General features: G+C 36.3%; 1 protein-coding gene across 17 annotated transcripts in view; it reads right to left on the bottom strand.

The window, feature by feature from the left end:
- TRDN (triadin) overlaps positions 1-27,622 on the bottom strand; it is a 373,079-nt gene that overhangs the window by 313,739 nt on the left and 31,718 nt on the right. For all 17 annotated transcript variants that reach the window (XM_067702211.1, XM_067702214.1, XM_067702210.1 and 14 more), the window contains exon 2: positions 6,027-6,236. In XM_067702211.1, the coding sequence (XP_067558312.1) occupies positions 6,027-6,236 (210 nt within the window). The remainder of the gene's footprint in view (positions 1-6,026; positions 6,237-27,622) is intronic.

Genomic DNA, 27,622 nt, shown 5'->3' with positions numbered 1-27,622 from the left:
CAATAGCAAAGATCAATAAAACTAAAAGCTGGTTCTTTGAGAAGATAAATGAAATTGATAAACCTGTAGCCAGACTCATCAAGAAAAAAAAGGAGAAGACTCATATCAATAGAATTAGAAATGAAAAAGGAGAAGTAACAACTGACACTGCAGAAATACAAAGGATCATGAGAGATTACCACAAGCAACTATATGCCAAGAAAATGGACAACCTGGAAGAAATGGACCAATTCTTACAAAAAAAGCACAACCTTCCATGACTGAACCAGGAAGAAATAGAAAATATAAACAGACCAATCACAAGCACTGAAATTGAGCCTGTGATTAAAAATCTTCCAACAGGGCTTCCCTGGTGGCACAGTGGTTGGGAGTCCGCCTGCCGATGCAGGGGACGCGGGTTCGTGCCCCGGTCCGGGAGGATCCCGCGTGCTGCGGAGAGGCTGGGCCCGTGAGCCATGGCCGCTGAGCCTGCGCGTCCGGAGCCTGTGCTCCGCAGTGGGAGAGGCCACAGGGGTGAGAGGCCCACATACCGCAAAGAGAAAAAAGAAAAAAATCTTCCAACAAACAAAAGTCCAGGACCAAATGGCTTCACAGACAAATTCTATCAAACATTGAGAGAAGAGCTAACGCCTATCCTTCTCAAACTCTTCCAAAATATAGCAGAGGGAGGAACACTCCCCAACTCTTTCTATGAGGCCACATCACCCTCATACCAAAACCAGACAAAGATGTCACAAGGAAAGAAAACTACAGGCCAATATCACTGATGAACATAAATGCAAAAATCCTCAACAAAATACTAGCAAACAGAATCCAACAGCACATTAAAAGGATCATACACCATGATCAAGTGGGGGTGTATCCCAGGAATGCAAGGATTCTTCAATATACGCAAATCAATCAATGTAATAAACCATATTAACAAACTGAAGGATAAAAACCATATGATCATCTCAATAGATGCAGAAAAAGGTTTGACAAAATTCAACACCCATTTATGATTAAAAACCCTCCAAAAAGTACACAGAGAGGGAACTTACTTCAACATAATAAAGGCCACATATGACAAACCCACAGCCAACAACGTTCTCAATGGTGAAAAACTGAAACCATTTCCACTAAGATCAGGAACAAGACAAGGTCGTCCACTCTCATAACTATTATTCAACATAGTTTTGGAAGTTTTAACCACAGCAATCAGAGAAGAAAAAGAAATAAAAGGAATTCAAATCAGAAAAGAAGATGTAAAGATGGTACTGTTTGCAGACGACATGATACTATACATAGTGAATCCTCAAGATGCTACAGAATACTACTAGAGCTAATCAATGAATTTGGGAAAGTATCAGGATACAAAATTAATATACAGAAATCTCTTGCATTCTTATACACTCATGATAGAAAATCTGAAAGAGAAATTAATGAAACACTCCCATTTACCATTACAACACAAAGAATAAAATACTTAGGAATAAACCTACCAAAGGAGACAAAAGACATGTATGCAGAAAACTATAAGACACTGACGAAAGAAAGTAAAGATGATACAAACAGATGGAGAGATATACCATGTTCTTGGATTGGAAGAATCAACATTGTGAAAATGACTATATTACCCAAAGCAATCTACAGATTCAGTGCAATCACTATCAAACTACCAATGGCATTTTTCACAGAACTAAAACAAAAAATTTCACAATTTGTATGGAAACACAAAAGACCCCAAATAGCCAAAGTAATATTGAGAAAGAAAAACAGAGCTGGAGGAATCAGGCTCCTGGATTTCAGAGTATACTATAAAGCTACAGTAATCAAGACAGTATGGTACTAGCACAAAAACAGAAATATAGATCAACGGAATAGAATAGAAAGCCCAGAGCTTAACCCACACACATATGGTCACCTTATCTTTGAAAAAGGAAGCAAGAATATACAATGGAGAAAAGACAGCCTCTTCAATAAGTGGTGCTGAGAAAACTGGACAGCTACATGTAAAAGAATGAAATTAGAACACTCTTTAACACCATACACAAGAATAAACTCACAATGGATTAAAGACCTAAATGTAAGGCCAGACACTATAAAACTCTTAGAGGAAAACATAGGTAAAACACTCTATGACATAAATCACAGCAAGATCCTTTTTGACCCACCTCCTAGAGAAATGGAAATAAAACCAAACATAAACAAATGGGACCTAATGAAACTTAAAAGCTTTTGCACAGCAAAGGAAACCATAAACAAGACTAAAAGACAACCCTCAGAATGAGAGAAAATATTTGCAAACGAAGCAACTGACAAAGGATTAATTTCCAAAATTTACAAGCAGCTCATGCAGCTCAATATCAAATAAACAAACAACCCAATCCAAAAATGGCAGAAGACCTAAACAGACATTTCTCCAAAGAAGATATACAGATTGCCAACAAACACATGAAAGGATGCTCAACATCACTAACCATTAGAGAAATGCAAATCAAAACTACAGTGAGGTATCACCTCACACCGTCAGAATGGTCATCGTCAAAAAATCTACAAACAATAAATGCTGGAGAGGGTGTGGACAAAAGGGAACCCTCTTGCACTGTTGGTGGGAATGTAAATTGATACAGCCACTATGGAGAACAGTATGGATGTTCCTTAAAAAACTAAAAATAGAACTACCATACGACCCAGCAATCCAACTACTGGGCATATACCCTGAGAAAACCATAATTCAAAAAGAGTCATGTATCACAATGTTCATTGCAGCTCTATTTACAATAGCCAGGACATGGAAGCAACCTAAGTGTCCATCAACAGATGAATGGATAAAGAAGATGTGGCACATATATACAATGGAATACTACTCAGCCATAAAAAGAAACGAAATTGAGTTATTTGTAGTGAGGTGGATGGACCTAGAGTCTGTCATACAGAGTGAAGTAAGTCAGAAAGAGAAAAACAAATACCATATGCTAACACACATATATGGAATCTAAAAAAAAAAAAAAAAGGGTCTGAAGAACCTAGGGGCAGGACAGGAATAAAGACACAGACGTAGAGAATGGCCTTGAAGACACGGGGAGGGGGAAGGGTAAGCTGGGATGAAGTGAGAGCGTGGCGTTGACATATATACACTACCAAATGTAAAACAGATAGCTAGTGGGAAGAAGCTGCATAGCATAGGGAGATCAGCTCGATGCTTTGTGACCACTTAGAAGGGTGGGATAGGGAGGGTGGGAGGGAGACGCAAGAGGGAGGGGATACGGGGATATATGTATATGTATGGCTGATTCACTTTATTATAAAGCAGAAACTAATACTCCATTGTAAAGCAATTACAGTCCAATAAAGATGTTTAAAAAATTAATAAATAAATAAAATTTAAAAAATAAAATGTATACAGTACTTGTGATAAACCAGGTTCTGTCCTAAACACTCCAAATATATTCATTTGTATAATTCTCTTAATCTTATTACATATGTACTATTGTATAGATGATGAAACTGAAGCAAAGAGAGACTAAGTGACTTTTCTGATATCACAAGGGCTATAAAGTTGCAAGATCTGGATTTAATAGCAAGGAAATGCAGCACCAGAGTTCACATTCTTAACTACTTTTTTACACTTTCTGCTATACTGGATCAGGGAACGAGGGAAGGATGGTATGAGCAGAGGCAGGGAGGAGTGAGAGTGTATGCTTTCCCAGGCAAAGAAAACCGGTGAGAGCAACAGGAAGTATGGCTGGAAAACGGGGTGCATGAGCGGAATTACAAGATGAAAATAAAGGGCTAAGCCAAGGACTTGAATTTCATGCCAAGGAATTTGTACTTGGCAGAAATACTCAATGAAATTTATGTTTTATGAAGATACCTTGGGGGCAATGTTAAAGGGGAGAGGCCTGGATGAGGCAGACAAGAAGAAACTGCATTAGCCCCCTCAAAAGAGAATCAAGGTCTGAAGTGTAGTAATGGAGACTGTGGTAATAAGAGGAGGGAGCAAATTTATGAGGCATAAGAGGGTTGGCTGGCATACAGTGTGGTAACTGATCAGGTGCCCAGCAGATTTAACAGATGACTTGCAGGTTTCTTTTTGCAGGAAATGGATAGATGGTTAGGTCATTAATAAATATATAGAACTGGAGGAGGAGTCTTCACAAAGACGATGTACTTAGCAAACACTTCTTGAAAGAAGAAGTGAAGTAGTAGTAATACAGAGGTTATTTTTCCCCTATCAAATGAAATGCCAGGAACATAGGCATTATCCATAGTAACTAATTACAATGGTCCAAGGAAGCTCTACTGTGGACTATGTGCCTTACATTTAAGTAATCTAATCTGAAAATTTAATTATAGGTAGCTGCTCATTTTATCAAATAATTAAGAACAAATTCATCAGTAATTTATTTAGTATACTTATTAAAATATTAACTTTACAAATATTAGATTTACACACAATTCTTAAAATACATCTACTGTAAAAATTGAAGAACTATATTATATGACCATATTTGGTTCTAAAATTTGAATGAATAAAATTCTAAAAAAGAACAGATGAAAAATATCAGTCAATATAGGCTCAAGGGAAATGAAATTTCCTGGAGTAATGTAAACAACTGTTTTTCACTTAAAATTCTAGGTCATATTTTATATTATAGGCATTTCAACTGTATATTCTTTTAAGAGTCTGCATTACACAATATACCAAAACTATTGCCTACTTAAAGCAGAGGTTTATGGCTCTGGATAAATAGCCCTTTTGCTTTGGTTGACATCATGAGACTTAGCTCTACCTGTTAGATGATGCTCACTTTAACCCAGCTACCAACGGTACAGGGGGCAGAGTTATCTCAGTCACACCTCCATATCAATAAACCCAAACTATACAGTTTTTTGACTTTGTGTTATTCATACTTGCATTTCTTTTAACATAGCCATTTCCTGGCATATGTAGTAGATACTTGACAATAATTGTTGAATGAGTAAAATACCATAATGGGAAGTAGAGGATCTCTCAGTATATAGAATGCAACTTACAGTATTTATAGTTTCTGAGTTCTACCGATTCCACTCTTACTGAAGAAAGAACAGGTAGGTTGCAGGGTGCACAGGGCAAATATGAACGAGCACATTAAGAAGCTAATAAAATGTTTTTGCTTATGATACAAAGGCATAAGCATAAACTCATTCATCTATTCATTTAATAATTATTGAGCACCTGACCGATTCTTTCTCTCAAGGAACTCACATGCTCAATAGAGCATGTCAGATGTGGAAATAGACAAATATAATTTTAAAAAAACAGAAAGACCTTGAACAAAGAGATGAACAATATACTCAGAGATTGGATAGGCCATAATGAAAATCTAAATTTCCTCACTTGTGATATTCCTATTTCACTGCGAATCTATAAGAACACATGGCTGGCCGTAGTATCGCATTACAAGTAATTCCTCGAAATTCCTTTTAACATTCTTTATTTTTAGGAAATCAAAATAGGATGTTTTAATGGGAGGAGCAAAGAGAATGTCTGGGAAGGAAACTTGGAGCCAGATAGTGGGGGACTTAAAAATACACAATTTTCCATTTGTCCAAAAGTGTTTTATTTGGGTTGGGTTTGGTTTTATATAGCCGAGTGTAAAATCCACAAATTATCCTTTATTAATGATTGATAAAGTCCCTATTCCCAAACCAAATATCCACCAAGCTTTGGAATTGTTATCCTCATGAAACTATAACATTGAGCTTTTGTTCAGCTCTTCAAATCAGGTTTCATTTGAAGTCTATGAGAACAGGCAAAGATTAGAAGGAAATGTGAAGATGGGAACTAGCCCTTAGTGGCCCTCAAGCATGTTTGTGGGATGCTTTGTTTATTTGCAGGGTGAAGAGAAACAAAGCCAGAGCTGGAGAGAACTCTGTTTCTTTCCATTTAAAAGCCAAACTTCTGCGGTACGGCAGACACTAACACAACATTGCAAAGTAGCTATACTCCAATAAAGATTAATTAAGAAAAAAAAAGAAAAGCCAAACTTCATGGATCTTACCTGAAAAGTTTCTGTAATCCACTAAGTCAAACATAACAATGGCCACAGCTGACCACGTGATGATCAGAGCAATGACCAGAAGCCAGGCTGCTGGGGAGCTGAATGTTGTCACTATATCTTCTGTGACTGTCCTCTTTATCACTTTTCCAGGGGATTTGGGCACAGATCCATTCTTGCTGTCTATCACAGTTGTGGTCGTAGATGCATTTCCTAATCGAACATTGGAAAAGGAGAATTACAATTTGGAATTTCATGTCAAATACTGATGACAAAAACCCCTTCCCCACAAAACACAGACTGTATAGGTATATATAGCTCTTTTATAGTATTTTCTGTGGCAGAATACACCTCTTTAGTGGTAGAGCCAAACTCCCTGCCCGCTACCACATTTCACTTTCTCAGCATTTACCCTCCACCCTGATACACATAGGCCCTCATAATCAGCATTCCTCGCCTCCCAAGTTCCATAAGTACTGCCAGCCAGGCCACAAACTATGTCATAATCTTCAATCATTTTTGCATGTCCCTTACTGCCTCATATACCCAATACCATCAAGGGCAATGGCTTTTTTGGTCAAGTTGCTTTTTAACCTTTTTCTTTTATTTAGGTTCATATGTCAGGTCTAAATACAAGCAAAAATATCCCCTCTGGGAGAGAAACAAAATCAGTGATAAAATAGTTCAAATGGATGAAATTTCTTTTGGATTCTGGTTTAACAGCATAATTGACCCTCTATTAAAGCCATTAATTTTTATTTGTGAAAGGGGCATAGAAGATCTAAGAGATTAATGTTGGAAAATCTTATTATATCCAGAAACTTTTTATTTCTGCTTACAAAAGTCTACACTTTCAGTTCATGACTGAAAATTCAAAAAATATAAAAAATAGCAAAATAAATAAATAGATAATTATTTGGGTTTTTTATTAAACAATAGATTGACCATCGATAATTATTTGTATTCTCACCATGCAAAAAGAACTGTTGACATATTTTTCTATTTATACCTACTTTTCTGTACAGGCAAGTAAATACATAAATATGTTTTATTTATTTCTGACAAGTCATCAACACACTCTCCGTTAGTTTTTTTTACTAGGCAATATATAATAAACATGATTTCTTGCTGTACATATTCCATAAAATACCACTTAAGTGGCTGCATGGCACGTCATTCCATGGCTACGCATAATTTAGTTGAACAGCTTTCTACCCTGGGACATGGCAGAAGTTTTCTCAGCACATATTAATGATTTTTGTATAAGGAGAATTTCCTAAATATAGAATTTCTGGGCAAATAATATAATCACTTTTATATCTTTTGAGAATATATGTATATATTTGAAAATTAGTTTATTTTTGAAAATAAAAATAATTTGTTTCCTTATCCTTGACAACCCTGGGTACTACCAGTATTCAAAATATGTTCAATCACACAGGAGGAAAATTCTACTTCATTTGCAATTCTTTGATTGCTAGAGATAAGCTTTTTTATATGTTTATTTTTCATTTATATTTCTTATCCTGTGAAGTTTTTTGTTCATTTTTCTATAAACCTCCTTCTGGTGGTTTATAAAGTTTTGTACACATATACATATATACATAATGTATATGTATATATTTTGTATATGTGCATATACATATATGAGTGTGTCTACGTGTAAATGTACTTACATGTATGCATGTGTGTATACATATATGCTTATAAATAAACACACACATATAGGATAGTACCACTTTATCTAAACTTATGTTGCACTTTTTTCCTTCAACTGTTTACTTTTTCTTTTTATGACTTTTTTTTTTTTTTTTGCAGTACGTCGGCTTCTCACTGTTGTGGCCTCTCCCGTTGCGGAGCACAGGCTCCGGTCGTGCAGGCTCAGCGGCCATGGCTTATGGGCCCAGCCGCTCCGCAGCATGTGGGATCTTCCCGGACCGGGGAACGAACCCGTGTCCCCTGCATCGGCAGGCGGACTCTCAACCACTGCGCCACCAAGGAAGCCCTTTTTATGATATTTTTATGTATAGAGTAAACATTTAAAAATTTTGTAACTCATTTTTCTTCTGTAAAGTTGCTGCCTTTGCATAACTAGAAAGCGTCCCCTCAATGGAGAGCAGGCATATATGACTATATTGACAAGCCTTGACTCATAGAAAGTTATCTCTAGAGGAAACTTAGAGATTATTTGGAACAAATATATCATGTGTCATTTAAGAACAATTGAAGACCAACCAGAAATTACACAGATGTGGAGTAAATAACTGAGTACTAAAGAGAAAAAATACCCCTAACAATCCAAATATTTTTGCCAAAATTACAGCTTAACAATATATTTCATATACTTTAAATATGAGCTACTTTGTCTACAACAATTAAAGAATTACATATCAGGGAAGAGAAAATTTTGATTAATCACATTCTAATATACATAAGTAAATATTTTCAATTTTATCTCTAAATTACATTCCTAAATTTTTTTAAAAAAGCAAATTTTCAAACTTCTTTGACATTAAAAATTAAAAACAACTTTTTCCACTCCCAACCGGAAACTTCTTTGACATTTTTTACAAAATGAATTTCACCTAAATGGAGTTACTCTTAGAATAATCTTCGCCATTATCATCATCACTATCATCGTTACTTTGGCCACTACTTCTACAGGTAGGACTACAACCACTACTATCATGATAAGGAAGGGCTAGAAGTGCAAGATTAAACTTAGAAACAAAGGCTGAGGGACTAACTCCTCGATAAATGCAGACATTTATTTCCACTTAATAGCATATACATTAGGCTAAGACAGTTTCAGGGAACCAAAAAAAGAATGCTATGACTTCCTCCATGTCTTTCCTAATCAATTTATTTATTGTAATACAGGAAAACAGGGACACATACTGTAATTTATTCATATTAATGGATCCTGTTTTGCCCCATTAACAAAATTAAGAGAGATGATTGATAACAAACTTATTTTGTTATTGTACAAATGTTATCAGATATGTAACTGAATTCTTTAAAGTACAAAAATAGTTTGAACCCTCAAACAGATGTGTGCACTGCGTACTTAAAGTATAAATTCAGTTCATAAGACAATTTTTAGTTGTTGACAGAAGAAATTAAAATACCACATGCAAAATTAAGTACTCTAGTTAATAAAGTTTGCTTCATTTCTTTACCCATAAAATGGTACTTTCCTCCCCTATATAGAAATAAAATAAATGACATAAAATTCTAGACTGACTAGGGAAAAGAAAATCAAATGCATTCTAGTGTATATATTAGTAGGTATTAATAATAACCAAACATAACTAATACAACTATTTTTAGATGACAATGGTAAATCTAGGCATGTATTTTTAAGAGTAAAAAGCTGATGAGAAACATCAGTGGTAAAATCATTTAATTAAAATTTTAAAACAACTTTAGGTATAAATTAATAATAGTAACAATGAATCTCCTTTCTTCTCTGAAAATCTATGTGAATACATATCCCAAGCTCTAAAATTCAATTTAGTTGAAATGATACCAAGATGGAAAAATAACTTTAAAAAACAGATTTCAGTTTGTACCTGAGGTGGTGCTCAAAGAAAGAAAAATTAGAAAGAACTCATATCATATCCTCTCACTGAATTTCGTGCCAAATTCCCATCACTTCTAATGGCAGTTCTGAAAATGGATGAATGATAGAAATACTTTGAAATGCGATTCAAGACTCAAGTGGGGCTACAAGTGAATCAAATGATTCGCAGGACAGTAAGTGAATTATAAGTGTGTAGGAGAGGCCCACGTGAAAGCTGATATGTTGCTAAACTCCAGTTTTTTAACTTCTGGAAGGCTTCCTACTATCGCCATATAGAGAACATGGGAAGAATTGCTTTTGCTCTTTAGATTCACTTCAGTGAACTGTCTGTAAGAGAGTATTTCTGCAGACAATAACATACACACCTGCTTGGTATCTTGAAACTGAATAAATAAACTTACTGAGATTTGATACAAAATTAGTTGAATTCTGGTCCCATTTTTAAAAGAAAAATTTTTATGGGATAAGAATTTCTACATTTTTTCCCTTTTTTACCAGGAAATTGAGAGAGTATATAAATTCAGGAAGTAATGCAAGTTCAGAGTTAAAATATGACTTTTAATTTTTTAAAGAACTGATTTTAATATAAATTCTAAATTTTATTTCACCTTACAGTCCTGCCAAAACAATTATGGTACAATATTTTAAACAAATAAAAATGACAAAGTTAACACTAAACAATTTTTAAATCTTTTCTATTTTTTTTTCATCCTCACATCCTCAAAAATTCCACTTAAGAATTAATCAAGATTCCAAGGTGATGAAAACATTCTGAGTATCCAACAGCAAAACCATAAGCAATTTGAAAGTAACCTGAAGGTTACCCTGCTTAAGGAAAATTATGTGTTGCCTTTGTTATGGAAACACACTAGGTTGTAACTTTCAATTTCCATTCAGATTTACTTATAGAAGCCACACAGTGCCAAGAAGAATAAAATTGAGGGGAAATAAATTGCCTTCTCTGACAGCTGGTCAAGATATATGTAAAGAATAGAGTGTGTAATCTGAGATTATTTAATATTTGAGAAGCACTTTGGAGATGAAAACAGCTAGTTATTGATATGGTGGAAAAATGAGAGGTAAATATTACCGAGAAATTTGATATGGGTGATGTTTATTTTTTATAAATTTATTTATTCATTTATTTAATTTTTGGCTGCATTGGGTCTTTGCTGCTGCACACAGGCCCTCTCTAGGTGCAGTGAGCGGGGGCCACTCCTCATTGCGGGGCGCAGGCTTCTCATTGTGGTGGCTTCTCTTGTTGCAGAGCACAGGCTCCAGGCACGTGGGCTTCAGTAGTTGTGGCACACGGGCTTCAGTAGTTGTGGCTCACGGGCTCTAGAGCACAGGCTCAGTAGTTGTGGTGCACGGGCTTAGTTGCTCCACGGCATGTGGGATCTTCCGGGACCAGGGCTCGAACCCGTGTCCCCTGCATTGGCAGGCGGATTCCCAACCACTGCGCCACCAGGGAAGCCCTGGGTGATGTTTCTTGAAAGTTGGTGTCTCACAACTGGAGCAGAGCAGCGAGGATATGTGACAGTACTTTCCATGCCTACTTTTTCATTCCATTCGTTTTGATTTCATACAAATTATTTTGATTGCCAGGTAGCCAGAATCAGCTTCAAAAGAAGTGGGGATCTGCACTGCTATATTTAACATGGATAACCAACAAAGACATACTGTAGAGCACAGGGAACTCTGTTTAATGTTATGTGGCAGCCTGGATGAGAGGGGAGTTTGGGGGAGAATGGATACCTGCATATGTATGGTTGCAGGTATGTATAGGTACCATATGTATGGTTGAGTCGCTTTGCTGTGCAGCTGAAACTATCACAACGTTGTTAATCGGCTATACTCCAATATAAAATAAAAAGTTAAAAACAAATAGTTCAAAACAAAAAAGAAGTGGGGATCTGGCTGAAGGGCCAAGAGACTCTGCTCCATAAAGTAAAATTACGGCTGCTTATGTAGTAGCTCCAAAGACCACAGCCAGGTTATGCATTGGAGAATAAATCATAAGTCTCCTGAAAGAATTCACTTAACCTCATCATGCCTTATTAATCAGATGAGGAAAGTGCCATGCCCACTTGCCCATTATTATTCCTATGGGAATAATACAATACAGGCTCTTCTAGGATGCTCAAGGAAGACACCTATATTCTAGAATGGTATAAATAAAATATTGCATATTCATTTCATAAAAGCATTAATTTGAATTTCACAGTTAACTGTGCAATGTGGTTTGTAGAATACTCTAACACTAAATTTTTTCTTCAAAAATTAGAGAGCAAAGGAGAGCAGGGCAGTATATACTATCAGTGAAAAAAAAAGTTATTTCAAAATTATATTAAGAATGTAATTCCCAGTCACAAGAATGACCTTTGCTATATTTTTAAGTGTTCCAGAAAACATGCATATAAGTAAGAATTTTGGAGAAACTCTACTGAAAAGATCTTTAAGCAAATAAAGTTGAAAAGTGAAGAATCCACCTTTTAAATTGCATATTTTATTAATCCTAGTGTTTGAAGAATGTCTGTGTATCAATAGCAAAAACAAACTTATAGTTACCAAAGGGGAAACGTGGCAGGGAGGGATGAATCAGAAGCTTGGGATGAACACACACACACTACTATATTTAAGATAGATAGTGAGAAGATAGCACAGCTGTTACAATAGCTGTTTGCTTAGATTGCCAACACCATTTTTATCAGATAAATTATAGGTAGCAAGTTATAAGATTATCAGTGAGGAATGAAATTTTCTTTATACAGTTTTTTATCTCAGCCACTAAAATATTTTTATTTTACAGGAAAGACATGAACCTATTAATATGATGCAATCCTTACTTGTAGTGAACTATGCAGAATAAACAGGTAATAGGATGCTTCTGCTACATTTTAGGATCACATACTCTTTTGCCATTGCTGTATTTCCCCTGACAGATGTGATGAATCCATGCTGGCAAAACAGTAGTTTACAGACTTAAAAAAATTAGTTTCATTTTGAGAATTTTTCAAGTGCTCTTTTCTTGTTGTACGAGAAAACCTAAACGACTAAACTTGATTTTAGGAAGTCAACCTCTGTAAGGACAAATAAACTTTATGAAAATAAATGATAAAAAAAAGATAGCTAACCAACAAGGATCTACTGTATAGCACAGGGAAATCTACTCAATATTATGTGATAACCTATATGAGAAAAGAATCTAAAAAGATGATATATGTATATGTATAACTGAATCACTTTGCTGTACACCTGAAACTAACACAACATTGTAAATCAACTACACTACAATAAAGAAAAAGAATGTCTATGTATCATATACATAGAAATCTGTGACAACTAAATTATGCTTTTATAGTATAAACTGAATGAAAATAGATTTTGAGAGGCAAGTTAAATCATGACAACTCACAAAAACAATCTTTATCAAAATAATCCTAGACATTCTAATTGATATGTATCTAATATTGGTAAACCATAGGAAGTAACCTAGAGAAATTTTTAGAAGAATCCAGATTCTAAGCACTTAAAGAAAAGCTATTCACTCTCTTTCAAGGTAAAAATTGCTTTTGTCTTAAACCGGAAACGGACCCCCTGCCAATTTCAATCATGAAAGCCCTAAACTGCCATCTCTTTCCCCAGATTTAGGGTATGTGATTATTGTAATATTTCAGAGGATGATTTGGCCACCTAATCTACCTGCAAAGATGAAGAGATATACACCTATATTTTGCGTTATCTAGCACTCCTTGCTACCCACTCGCTCCCTCTACCCTTCCAGGAAGTGAATTTCTTTTTCCAGTAGTGGGATAGAAAGTGAACACTCCCCTAACCCCCAACCATAGGGATGGGTCTTTAAGACAAGCCTGACCACTTAGAACATTCCCTCTTGCCTAAGACTGTGAAGGGATGGGGCAATCAGAGTCCTCCTCAGTTTTCTAGGAACTACTGGAGTTATACTCTCTTTCTGCTTGGTTTACCAAGCTGGTGGGGTCTACCAGTAGCCCTCTAGCCCACCAGTTGAAGAATCTGCTGCAAGATAGAAAGAGGTAGAGTCCAGATACCACTGTGTGGGTTCACGGAGCCAGCTGTGTTTACAGTCAGATTTATCTCTGGACTTCCAGTTATATGAGAATATAAAAACTCCTTTAATTTGGTTGTGTTTGCATTACCAGCCATCAGAAGTTCTGACTGATGCTCTTGCTTCTGCTAGGAATGTAAATAATTATTTTCCTTCATCTCTGTCATGAGGGGTGATCAGTCAGAATGATCTAAATATCCAGATTCCTTTTTATAAAAAAAATTATTTTCATTTTTGAAAGAAAATCTCAGATCTCACTCTTATTTTTTGAGTGGCTGTGTTGTCTTGGTCGTAAACGAAATGAGTTTTTTGGGGGGTTTTCAAGGTCAGATTCTAATATTGAAGTACTCCTTCTAGGAAGAGCTCACTTGTGTTCTGGTTGAGTGAGAGGCAGGATATCTCCCTCCCTGGGCAGTGGGCCCTCGCTGTGACCTGCTAGCCACTTCCCAGTACTCCTTACTGCCAAGTAATAGATGTCTCTTCTTGTATTAGTTCCGGTAAGCCTAGGTTTCCCCTACCTTTTGAACTTTTCATTTTCAACTTAGCAGTTACTCCCCATTCAGGATAATTGTTTTCCTACAAATAGTAATCTGAATTTAAAGGTGAAAAGCAATGGTAAGTGCATAACTAGAATTCACTTTCTGAAACAATATGTATTGAACTCTTAACACATTACAGGTAAAATACATTGGGTTTTACTAATCTAACTTGGGCAAGGATTTCTGATGAATTCCTTTTTTTTCTTTAAAAAAAAAAATGGTCTTACTGAAATTCCACTTTTAAAAGCCAACTTTTCTTTCAAGAATTGCCTCAAATGCCTCACTTCTTTTGAAGTGAACACTACTGTTCTTCCCTATGATTCTATAACATTTTTTGATTAATACAATGATATGGGTGAAATTATCCCAACTCTTGTATAGTTCTTTGGTTTTCAACAAAGCCCCAGGTTGGAAGCAAGTCATTTACCCTTTCATAGAACTTAGCACAGCACTTTTTTATACAGCGAGGCCCCAACAAACACTTATTAAATGTGAAAAACTTCATAAGTTTTGCTAAGGGAATCAGCTAAAGAAAGTGTCATGTTAAATAACATCTATTTCTACATATAGAAGGATGTGTGGTAGGCAGTGATTTCTATCCAGAAAAATAAATACAAATGAAAAAATATTTTTATGACATGATAAAATGTTGAATTGAGATGTACGTTTACTGATAGAAGTAAAAGCATATCTGTTCAGAAATTTTGCCATTTGCAGCAACATGGATGGACTTGGAGGGCATTATGCTAAGTGAAATAGTCAGACAGAGAAAGATAAATACTGTATGATATAACTTATATGTGGAATCTAAAAAATACAACAAACTAGTGAATATAGCATAAAAGAAGAAGACTTGCAGATATAGAGAAGAAACTAGTCGTCATCAGTGGGAAGAAGGGGGAGAGGGGCAATGTAGGGATAGGGGAGTGGAAGGCACAGACTATTGGGTGTAAGATAGGCTCAAGGTTGTTTTGTTCAACACAGGGAATACAGCAATATTTTGTAATAACTATAAATGGAGTATAATCTTTAAAAATTGTATAAAAATTAAAGTTAAAAAAACACATCTGTTCAGGTACATCTCATAAGAAGTGGGAAGTTTAGCTGGTCAACAAAATTAAGTCTTCCACAGAGGACAAAAGACTAGTGGGGCACAGAAAAAGATGTGCAATCTCTTTGACTAAAAAAAGCATGTATCTACTAAATAATGTCAATAATTAAGCAGAGACGTTCCTTTCTAATGAGGCAATTAAAACTAGCATCTTGAACATTATTAAGGTTGATAAATCTCCAAAAGATGCAACAACCGGGAGAGGTTTCTACAACCAGATTAGGCAGAATAAATGTGCAGATGAATAAAAATGCTGAGGATCAATTTACACGTGACGGTGCATTTTCTTAGTCAGCTGGGGCTGCCGTCAAAAAATACCACAGACCACAGATGGGGTGTCTTAAACAACAGAAATTTATTTTCTCACAGTTTTGGAGGCTGGAAGTCTTAGTCAGGGTGCCAGCATGGTCAGATTCTAGTGAGGACTCTCTTCCTGACTTGCAGATGGCTGTCTTCTCACTGTGTCCTCACATGGCAGAGAGAGCACAGTAAGCTCTCTACTGTCTCGTGGTATAAGGGAACTAATTCTATAAGGAGGGCTCTACCCCCATGACCTAACCTAAACCTAATTACCTCCCAAAGACCTCATCTCCAAATACCATCACACTGAGGAACAGGGCTTTGACATGTGACTTTGGGGGGGGGAACACAATTCAGTCCGTAGCATGCATGTTTCCATCTGATTATTTAAAAACTACTCAAAAGAATATTAATATATTTAAGCGTAATAACCATAGTTATTTTAATAGAGCTATATCTTTCATACTAAATTAAAGGAAATCATGGCCATGGAGCCGTACTACCAGTACATGCCCAAGTAGCCCAAATCAAAATGTCAGTGTGTACTACACATAGTGGGGTAGTTTAGGGATGGAAATTAATTAACAAGACCCATGATGTGACTTTTTTTATGACAATGGTTTTGACATATTCAATCAGATTCATTTTAGGAAAATAATCCATCCTGACGTCATGAACCCAGAAAGTCTCATGCAAGAAGATAAATCATTTTAGGGCCTGATTTTCTGAGTTTGAAGTTTGGGTATGGAATTGACAGAAAATCTCCCAAATTCTGTGGATTCAGTTTTAGGCAAAGAAAAGTTAGACACTGGTTCCTAGCAAATATGATTTGAACAGGACAGACATAAGATCCATGAACTATATTCAGTTCTTTTGAGAAATTAACTTTCTAGTATTTTACATTTGGGTTGACACATTTTCTTCCTGCGCTAAATATACATAATTGAAATGCTTTTACCTAGCCCCAGCAGTCTTCCTGCTAAATTGCCCCATTGTCATTGAATTACAAACCCAGTGAAATAGAAAAGGACTGAGTAATGACCTGCTATTTCAATTTGGAAAAAAATTCTAAATTCAATGCTTCAAAATCATTAGCTTTCCATGATTTGTTGGCTCTAATGTGTGTTTTTTTGTTTGTTTTGTTTTTTTGTTTGTTTTTTTGCGGTACGGGGGGCTCTCACTGCTGTGGCCTCTCCTGTTGCGGAGCACAGGCTCCGGACGCGCAGGCTCAGCGGCCATGGCTCACGGGCCCAGCCGCTCCCGCGGCACGTGGGATCTTCCCAGACCGGGGCACGAACCCGTGTCCCCTGCATCGGCAGGCGGACTCTCAACCACTGCGCCACCAGGGAAGCCCTAATGTGTGTTTTTTACTTTCTTTTCCTTACAGACATTTTCATGGAAATTAACTCTTCCTTGAGAATTAATCATCTGCTGCTTTTACCCCACAAGGAGTAGTAATCCTGTCATTCTGGTGTCATAGTAGCTTCTACTTTATTTCCATTAAGAGAGTGTGACAGTCTCCCCAAACCAAAAAGAGCACACTGCATATTCATACTCTTTTCATATAAATGTACTCGGTAATAATAATAAGGACTTCATGTATTGTTTCTGCTTAAAACTATAGTCATATAAAATGATTGGTTTCTCATGTTGTATCAGCTACTTTCTGGAAATTTAAGGAAACACAAGGACTAAGACCTAAATTTCTTTCAAGTTTACTTCTCTGGGTGAGTTTTTAGGCATTTGTTTCATGAATCAACCTGCTTTATTTTTGATATACTTAAATATAAATAAAACTAGATTTGTGCTTTCTAGTTATAAGGAAATTTGTATCCATTGGATGGAAAAGTAGTGATAATTCAGTAATATTTTCATAATATTCAGTAATATTTTCATATGTACATGTATATGAACAAGGATATTTTAGAGTATATAACCATTAAGTAGGGACATAACTGATTTCATTGAGTACCCCAGGGGTTTTTAAAATAAAACTTATAATGAAATACCTTTATTTTCATTAGTAATATAAATTGACACTTTCTATAGTCACTCCAGAATTAATGCTATTGCCATAATTGGATTAAAAGCAGACACATAGTTTTTTTTTTTTTTTTTTTTGCGGTACGCGGGCCTCTCACTGCTGTGGCCTCTCCCGTTGAGGAGCGCAGGTTCCGGACCCGCAGGCTCAGCGGCCATGGCTCATGGGCCCAGCCGCTCCACAGCATGTGGGATCTTCCCAGACCGGGGCATGAACCTGCGTCCCCTGCATCGGCAGGCAGACTCTCAACCACTGCGCCACCAGGGAAGCCCAGACACATAGATTTTTAAAAAAATTTTATTGCAGTATAGTTGATTTAAAATGTTAGTTTCTGCTGTACAGCAAAGTGAATCAGTTATATATATACATATATCCACTCTTTTTTAAGATTCTTTCCCATATAGGTCATTACAGAGTATTGAGAAGTGTTCCCTGTGCTATACAGTAGGTCCTTATTAGTTATCTATTTTATATATAGTAGTGTGTATGTGTCATTCCCAATCTCCCAACTTATCCCTCCCTCCCTGCCCTTTCCCCCCCGTAACCATAAGTTTGTTCTCTACATCTGTGACTCTATTTCTGTTTTGTAAATAAGTTCATTTGTACCATTTTTTAGATATAAGTGATATCATATGATATTTGTCTTTCTCTGACTTACTTCACTCATTATGACAATCTCTAGGTCCATCCATGTTGCTGCAAATGACATTATTTTGTTCTTTTTTTATAGCTGAGTAATATTCCATTATATATATGTACCACATCTTCTTTATCCATTCTTCTGTCTAGAATTTTTAAATATCTAATAAAGTAAAATATTTAAGAATTTTTGTGAGAAAAAATATATGCTTAGAATTGGAGACCATTATAATAGGATATTACTATATTTTGTTTAACTTGAACCCAAATCTTCATTAAGCTATTTGAAAGGTTTAGACAGATCAGAATAATCTAGCTCAAACCCTCATCTTTCTGAACAAAGTCTGTATATCTCATGAAGAAAATACACATATTGCATGAAGAAAATGCAGCCTGAAAATTTAGAGAGAGAAGATTTGCTGTGTGGTTTTTTTTTTTAAATCATCTAATCTATAGGGGGAAAAAAGCAGCTTCCTGTGCCTTTCAAAAGACTTCCAAATGAGCTTGAAGCTCTTTTATGTATTTCTGAAAAGAACATTAAGGTATCCATGCCCATATTTCAAAAATGCAAGCAATTAGGTAAACACAAATAATACTTTATACAAATCTTTCTTCTAAGGAGCACATAGGGTTTTTGAAACAGCTGATAAAGCTGCACACATGACATGAAAGGAAACTGAAACAGAGGCGTTAAAGAGAACCAGTTTTCTGAAGTCTACTCATTATTGGAGTTTTCAAAGTATTATGTATTGCTTAGTCCCTAACATCTTCATCCTCTGAATTGTTTGTCCAAATAGACCTAAAATTGATCTTAAATTGTATGTGAAGAAGATGCCACTCATTGGCAACTAATTTCTCTGGGAAATTAAAGTTCTGATACAAAACAATTTGAAAAAGCAAACAGATAAACAAAATGATGAATGGTTGAACTTTTTCCTTCTAGCCCCTTCACACCCATCAACATTTCAGTTTTTATTGAGCAGAAGAGCAGTCACTTTGTCGAGTATTCTGGAGATAAAATTATATCCTCAGTACCTCAAGGAGTAAGAAATAAATGGAAAATTAGGTCACTGTCCTCTAAGAACCTACTTGGTATTTACTGTCAGGTGCACTTGACTTTGGTTTTGGTGTTAAGCACTAGGAGAGTGGAGCCACTTCCCTCAGAGTCAATCCAGGGTCAACTCTAGGTGTTGGAACTGTCAGTATTACATGGAACAGTGAAATTCCCTAACCTATCATTTGAAAAGCTTATCCAAATAGGATTTTACTATTGACAGACACATATTTCTGACCTTAGATCACCCAGAGCAGTTATTTCGGTGGAGTGAGCATTTTTATAGGCTTTATTTGACTAAGCTTATTCAAGCATTACAGCTGCATTAGTATTACCAAGTCATAGCGAATTTGGTAAAATAAGCTTTATAAAATTGTGTTTGCCCTATAGCATGCGTTTTTAGAAACTACTAAGCAGCTTTCCCTTGAGTAACATAGCTCTACAGTTATGCTCTACAAGATGCTTGCCATCCAATGTCTCCCTCCGTTGTAGAAGAGAAGAGAGGTGAGAAACAATTTAGGGATCATTTTTCTTGCATAAAAAACTCACTTTCCTCTTTAATTTTATAACAAAAAGCATTAAATATTCAAATATGAATATTAAACCCTTTGATTCAGTATTAAAGGAGGTTCTTCAAAGATGGCATCAATTCTATTCTGCATCTTACTTCTGAGGAAGTGTGCCTCCTAAAAAGACTCCACAGATTGTAAAAAGAATCAGATCACAAAAAAATTTGCTAAGGCAATTTTCAGGAGAAAATCATAATGGTTAATACCCTAGTCCTAAAACTGATCATAATTATGTTGCTTTAGGCATATATAGCATCTCTGCTCCAGGGAAATTAAAGATATTCTAGCAAAATAAGTCTAGAATAATAAAGATAAAATTAAAGACACTCACACAAGCCAGATTTTCTGGATATACATATGTATGTGTGTGTATATATATATATGTATATATATATATAATTTTATTTATATATAAAATTTCCTGTGGAAAACTCAGTCATTTCAGAAGCCACAGTGACTCAAAAAGAGCACTTATGTTCCAAAGTTCCAAAGGTCACTGTGAAATTGTTCAAGTGATGGCTTCTGGTAGTAATGTTCTTGATTGTTTTTCTTCTGTTATAGAAATGTTAGATTAAAAAATATGTGTATGTGTATGTATTTTGAAATTTGTATGCACAACTAAGCACGCACACACACATACACACACACACAAATATGGTAGGTTAGGCAAGCATATGCCATCTACATATTTTAATGAAATGATAGACCATCAAAACCCAAAGTAACTGCAATTAGGTCAGATACTTAATTACTTGTCCAAATTATTCATTTTTCACTAACTTGAAATATTAGATCCTTTTAATCAGATATTTAACTGTTAAATAATTCTATCCTCTATGCCTTAATCCATAAACTATAATGTAAATAAAGACTACACATTTTATTTTTTGCCAAAAGAATCAACATGTATGAATGTTATGCTTTCAGAGAAAACTTTCTTGTTGATTATGGGCTTTGTATGATTTAATTATAACATGTCATAAAAAACTTAATGATTGCTAAATTAAAATATTTACAGTAAAAATGTTTCTTCAAAGAATAACCCCTTCCTTCACCAATCCCAGAAAAAGAAAACATTCGCTCCAATAATTTAAAAATGCCGGAAGCATAAATGCAATTAAGCAGAATAAAATCCTGGCTGTAATATTTGCTGATTGATCCTAAGAAAATTTACTCAACAAAATCTACCACCCTCAGTACCCACAATGTGGGGAATCCTTTCAGGTTAATAAACAGCTTAAAAGTCATACAGTGAAAGGTCAAAAAATAGATTTGAACCTTTTTTAGTATTATTTAGATAACATATCTTTAGTATTAAAAAAAAAAAGCTTTTCAATTTATCACTCAATCGTGAAGAATTCTCAGTTGCCAAATGATCAGATCCCATTCTCTAACAAGAAGGCCTAAAAATTGCAAAACCCAAAACAAACAAACAAGAAAAATAAGTCTAGAATATGATCCCAGCCCAGAATATGCCTATGTAATACAGAAAGTGTTAAGGTACAGTCTGTGAGAACCACCATTCCTTATTTATAAAAATGACAATTTTTGAACCCATAGACTCCATAGTACTACCAAAATGTTTATAGCAAAATAGCAACATTTCCTGGTGTCCTACAAATTGTTTCTCATGAAATTGAAATTAATCTATAAAGTTTGTCTTAATTATGTAAAGCAGAACATTTTAATGAAATCACTTATTAATTTATTCAGTTGTTCATTTGTACTTCTCACAGACCTTATGAATAAAAGTCTTTTTTAATACTCATTATTCTCGTGCCTCTTATGAAATAGTATTTTATTATTTTTCATATGGCCCTTTCTATAGTCACATAATCCTCAGATTCTATGACCTGTAAAGCAAGCCATTAGTGAATGGGACAAAATCAATTTGCCCTGCAATGGATCGTGATGAAAGACTGAATAGCTGCTAAGGAGACTTTCCATAAATAGATTTGCAAACCTAAATGAGAAATTAAAAAGCATTTAAGTATTCTTTTTGTCTTTTTTTTTTTAAATTTTTTTTCTTTTTGTCTTTTTTTAAAGATGGTGTTTGTTCTTCTGAAAGGAGAGAGTAATCAGAAAAGGACTTGTCAGATTATTATCTTTTTAAAGACATAAAGAATATACCACAGGTCAATAGCAAAAGGTTGGGGATGGAGCATGAACTGGGCACTGGAGCAGAGGTGACTGAGGGACCTCTTGGGTGTCACTCCACCTGTCTACAAGGCAGTCAGTCTCTGCAAATGTAAATCAGGGACCGCCCTTCCCTTCCTACAATGAACAAGACCAGCTGAGAGTGAAAAAGTGATACTCTTAACTGTAGTGCTCAGTAAGTGCCATGAAGGGAATGTGACCTATAGCGTAGTCCTAAGTGGAATAAAAGGGCTTTTATGCAGGTGACACAAAACCAACAGATCATATCACTGTCACCTCTACCTTTGAGGCTCTGTTATCTACCCTAACCTTAATAATGACAAAAAGCATGAGTACAAAGAATCGCACACACCAAGTCTCAGGCAACTCTGTCTCCCATCACTCATCCCTTCAATTTATATACTATGGCCAACCCAAAATTTCTGTGATTCCTGGGACACACTGTGTCTGTTCTTTCCTCTGTGAATGTGAGTAGTCTGCAGCCTAAGACAGAAATGACTTTATCCAGTTGTCCACCTTACCCCCTACTCCCTCTGCAGGACTCAATTTTATTGGAACACAACCACACCCATTTGTTTGTGTGTTGTCTTTTGTCTATTTCTATGATTTCCTGCTAAGGTAGCAGAGTGGAGTAGTTGTACCCTAGACCATTTGGCCCACCAAATCTAAAATATTTATTATCTGGCCCTTTATGGAAAAAGTTCGCCAATCCCCTCTCTTTGACGAGGGTAACTGACAAAGTAAGAACTTAAAAATATATGTTAAGTGGTTTTAAAATCAGGAAGCAATTTAAGCTAGCATTTAAAAAATACTAATCAGGCATAGGGGAGGCATATGACATAGTGACATAAAAGTAGGGTGTAGATGGAACAGTGCTGGCTTTGAATCCTGGCTTTGGTCTTTACTGGCAACTGTACTTTAGTGTTCACCTATAAAACCAAAATCATTAAAACTACCTCACAGGATTGTCATGAAGAATGGAGTTTTTAGCACAGTGTTAGGCACAATAGCTTACTCTTTTCCCTCTATAACTAACCTTCCTTATTTTAATGTATTGTTGATAATAGTGATAAATATGTTTCCATAAAAATATGGCTTCTTAAAATGTCTCTTAGGAGGAAAATTACTTCAGCTCCATCACTCTTTTAGCTCTGTACATGGCATTCTGAAGTACTGAGATTAAACCGCTTTTTCATGTATATGGTAATTGGGGTTATATAACTGAGAATGTAAGCCCTGGAGGCTTAGAGGTTCATTTCTTTGAAGAGACTTTGCATTGCAAAGTATACAACTGATGTTCAACTCATTCATAGCTACCATTATAATAAAGCCAAGAGATGTAAACAATTCAGAAAAGTATTTCTCCAATGAATGTTCAGAATGCATAATGGATAAAATCATGCATTTTCATTCATATGAAAAACCCATAATGTTCTTAATGCATTCACCACCAATTACAAAAAGCACAGTATTGCAGTTTTTGTTTACCTCTGCCATAATTTGGTGCTATTCTTTATTCTAAACAGGCATTAGGTCCCAAAGGATTTTTTCATAAGGTGGTTATTTGGAGCACAAATGTGTTTCCCCATTTTAATTAAAGAATATTATGAAGGTTGGTTATGGTCTCAGTATGCCAATCAAAACCTTTTTAATATTATGCAGCTGAACTGTTGTACAAATAAAACTGTAGACATCCTCATGCTTTTTAACGTGTTTGTATATCACCTACATGAGGGTCTAGTCAGTTTAAGCCTCAGATCTTTCAGAAAGCCTTAGATATCAACTTCCAGGGTGACTTAAATGTCCCTCCTGGATGCTTTCAGATCACCCTCTTTGTACATTTATCTAAGACCTACCTATGTTATATTGCAGTTGCCTGTTTATGTTTCTGAGTCTCCAACTAGAATGTAAGCTCCTTGAAGCTTCTCATATTCATTTGTCTACTTCTAGTGCCCAGAGCAATGACCAGCCCTGGGTAAGTATTAGTGAACTGATGTGCCGACCTGAATATCAAACGCCTCACGGTGCTTTTTACGTTGGAGATGCTCCAAACTCGTGTGCTGTGTGAGAGAATGAACCCCTCTGTGCCCTTTGTGTTCTCAGGCCCAGGCCATTGCTCCCAGGGCACATTTTGCATCTGCTCCTTTATCACCAGATTATCACAGCGTCTGAAGCCTTGTTGCCACGTCAAGAAACAATGCCTTCCCTTCCCCCTGAACCCACAAGGGGTCTGCAGGATGAACACAGATGAACCTCCGCCACTGCCTGCAGCTCTCCAGGAGGAGGGACCCCAGAACAGTGGAGTGCTTTACTGGAAAGGGCACCAGTGGGGGTGAGGAGGGGGACAGGGAAGGGATTTAGGATCAGACAAAGTGGGCCAACAATGGGTCAACAATGGAGTGAATGGGTGGAGAGTCCTAGCAGTGGGGGCTAAGGAGAGGGCAAGGAGGCTTTGTTATGGGAAAATGAGGGAGGGGTGGAAACAAAGATTGGGGGGATAGGAGGGTGGTAGCTGTTCTCAGCTCTTTTGCATCCTGAGTCTTGTTTAGGTGGAGACATACATATGGGGATGGGAAGAAAATACAGAGTTTTGTGTAAAAAATATTAACAAGTCTGGTGGTGAAGAAGATGGCTGAGGAAGGAGAGCAACTACCGTCATGTTCACAGATAATTATAAGTATTGTTGGGAGGTGTTCATAAGTACAGAACTAACTCTAGTGCCCCTTTTTTGCTTTCTAAATATAAACTCTGGAGAGCAGAATTTTCAGTTCAGCACAATTTTTTCTACTGGATATTATTATATGCATTTATGGCTCTTTATAAATTTTTTTTAAGACTAAAATAATTTATTATTTGTACTGCACTTATCAGTTGAATAAAACGAACACAACTGAGAAGTTCCAAATATGAAAACATTTTTTAAAAACTGTGCTACATCCACTTGATTCCTTATCCTTTCCTCACTCTCTTTGCTAACCATACTTGAAAAGTTTATTTGCATTAGTATACAAGGCTGGCTATGAAAGGCTATTTGAAGTATAGCATAATCAAATTTGAGATGATGAATATTAAATATTTGTATATAGACTTTTAATAAAGATCTTAGTACTAAAATTATACATTTCCTGGATGTACAACATAGACAGAATTCTCATTGTGTAAGTAAAAACATGCATTGCCATTGGCAATTCTGACTTCTAAGGGCCAAAATCGATCAGCTCTTTAAGACCAACATAATGCTTTGTTACACCATCGTTGACACTTCTGCTCACCCTTGCTACATGCCTAGCCACAAGGATTTAAGAATAAAGTTGCAGTCCTTTCTGCACCTTCGAAAGCAGGTTTCATCATGACAGGGACTACGTTTCTTCAACATTAAATCAAGTGTAACAGAATCAAAGAATGGTGGTCTTGGCCAGGGTCCCAGCTACTCTAAATGACACATTTGTGCTAATCAATAGAAGTGTCCCTTCTAAGCATTCACAACTGCTACACCAGAGCTCAGGGCACACTGAACAGAGAACACGCTAGATTTATACTTTGAAAGGAAAATCCAAATGGAGTTGGTATTGGTAAGAGAGCTCTTTAAAAAGGAGCCAGGGGCTTCTCTGGTGGCGCAGTGGTTGGGAGTCCGCCTGCCGATGCAGGGGACGCGGGTTCGTGCCCCGGTCCGGGAGGATCCCACCTGCCGCAGGAGCGGCTGGGCCCGTGAGCCATGGCCGCTGAGCCTGCGCGTCCGGAGCCTGTGCTCCGCAATGGGAGGGGCCACAGCAGTGAGAGGCCCGCGGAGGCCACTGAGGAAGTGTATGACTTATGCACTTCTCAGCCTGGATGGAATCTGAGCTTTGTCCACTTATGGTCTTAAAGCAAGCATCCAGAACATCTGCCCAGTGTTCCAGATACTTATGGACACTTACCCTAAATCACTCATCATAATCTATCCCTTAAAGACAAATATGTCTTCTCTTGCATCAGAGTCAATCGTAATTCTTGTCAGACAACTTTCACAACCTTGTGGCTTTTGCCTTTATGAGCCCCTCACTCTTTCTTCCCCAGAACACTCTTGGTTTTACCTGATCTGTATTTCCCAAATCGCAATTCCTAAGACTATCAAATAACTCTTTTCTTATTTGCAGCCTTATGCGTTCCTTGGTTGATAACACCCTTTCTTGCTTCTTCGACCTGGTATTCTTCTGCAGGGCATAACTTGTGGCAGTCCCAGTCTTGGTCAATATGGACAGGGGAACTGTAGGTCAGAAGGTAATAAATAACCATTCAAAAAGTTCTTATTTGTTTGTTGGGCTAACAATATCATATTTTGTGCAACACTTCAGAATTTGTAATGCCAAATTCACATGTATTATTATCAACTGATCTTCCTGAGGGAGACTGGGAAGCTAATCCCATTCTCAGCTGAGAGAAGAGAAAACTGTTGCTCAGAGAGATTATGTGATAAGTACTGCAAAACAGTGGTGTCAAGACTAGAACACAGATAGTTAGACTTAGTTCTATCAGCTTGAACTAGAGTATCAACAATAATAGCAAATATCTACTGAGGTAACTATATGTCAGGCACTGGTTCTAAGGGCTGGTAATACAGTCCCTACTCTCATGCTGTCTATATTCTAGTGAAGTGAAAGTACATTTGAATATGTTTTCAAGGTCAGTATGAATAAAAAGAAAAGGTCCAAGTTTAACTAAACCTATTGCCCTTCCCCAACACAGCTAACTCCAGGAGTTACCCTGCGTCAATCTATTGCCAAATGAAGGAAAAGGAATGAAGATGCTGTTGGCAACAAAGAGAAACTGAGCTCCATAAAGTCGTAATACTTACTATAAACTTCCCCCACCCAGCACTTATGAAGGTAGACTTTGGAAAGGGCAGCTTTCAAAACAAGACTCTCATGATTTCCATATGCCCTATGGACTGGCGACCACAGTCCAGGGTAAAAGTCTCAAAACAGCAACAAAGGCAAAACTTAGTCATTATATTATTTCTCCCATAACAATGACTTCAGACTATTACTTTAGCCAAAGGACAGTGATTATATTTAAAATAAGCATGCAATTTAAATTTATAAAACTATACAGCAATACAAAATTAAAATTTGGCTTTAGGATGTATTATTCAATTTAGCATCACTTCTTATTTAAATTTCAGATATCTAGAACTCACATCTTTGTTATTCGAAAGGCTAATGTATAACAAAATTGATAGCTCATGGGGCTATTGAAATCCAGTCACAACCATAATCCTATGCATTTTGACTTTTTTTTTTCTTGTATGGTGAGTCAGCCCAAAAGAAATTAGAAAGGTATTATAGAAAAGAAGCATGCTTGTGTTTCTGTCCAAATTTGATTTTTCATGAATTGTAAACATAATCTAAACTAAGATCACAGACACACATCTGGAACTAGGAATGAACAGCCTTATTTAGTCTTATCTGTGAGGCCGTTAGGAAAAATGTAACCACTTGATTTTGTCTTTCAGACCAAATTCAATCCACATCTTATCTTCTACT

The sequence above is a fragment of the Pseudorca crassidens genome, chromosome 13 (assembly GCF_039906515.1).
Source record: "Pseudorca crassidens isolate mPseCra1 chromosome 13, mPseCra1.hap1, whole genome shotgun sequence".
Classification (NCBI taxonomy): Eukaryota; Metazoa; Chordata; class Mammalia; order Artiodactyla; family Delphinidae; genus Pseudorca; species Pseudorca crassidens.
Note: the sequence above shows the minus strand (reverse complement) of the source record. Positions and strands in the feature narration are given on the sequence as shown.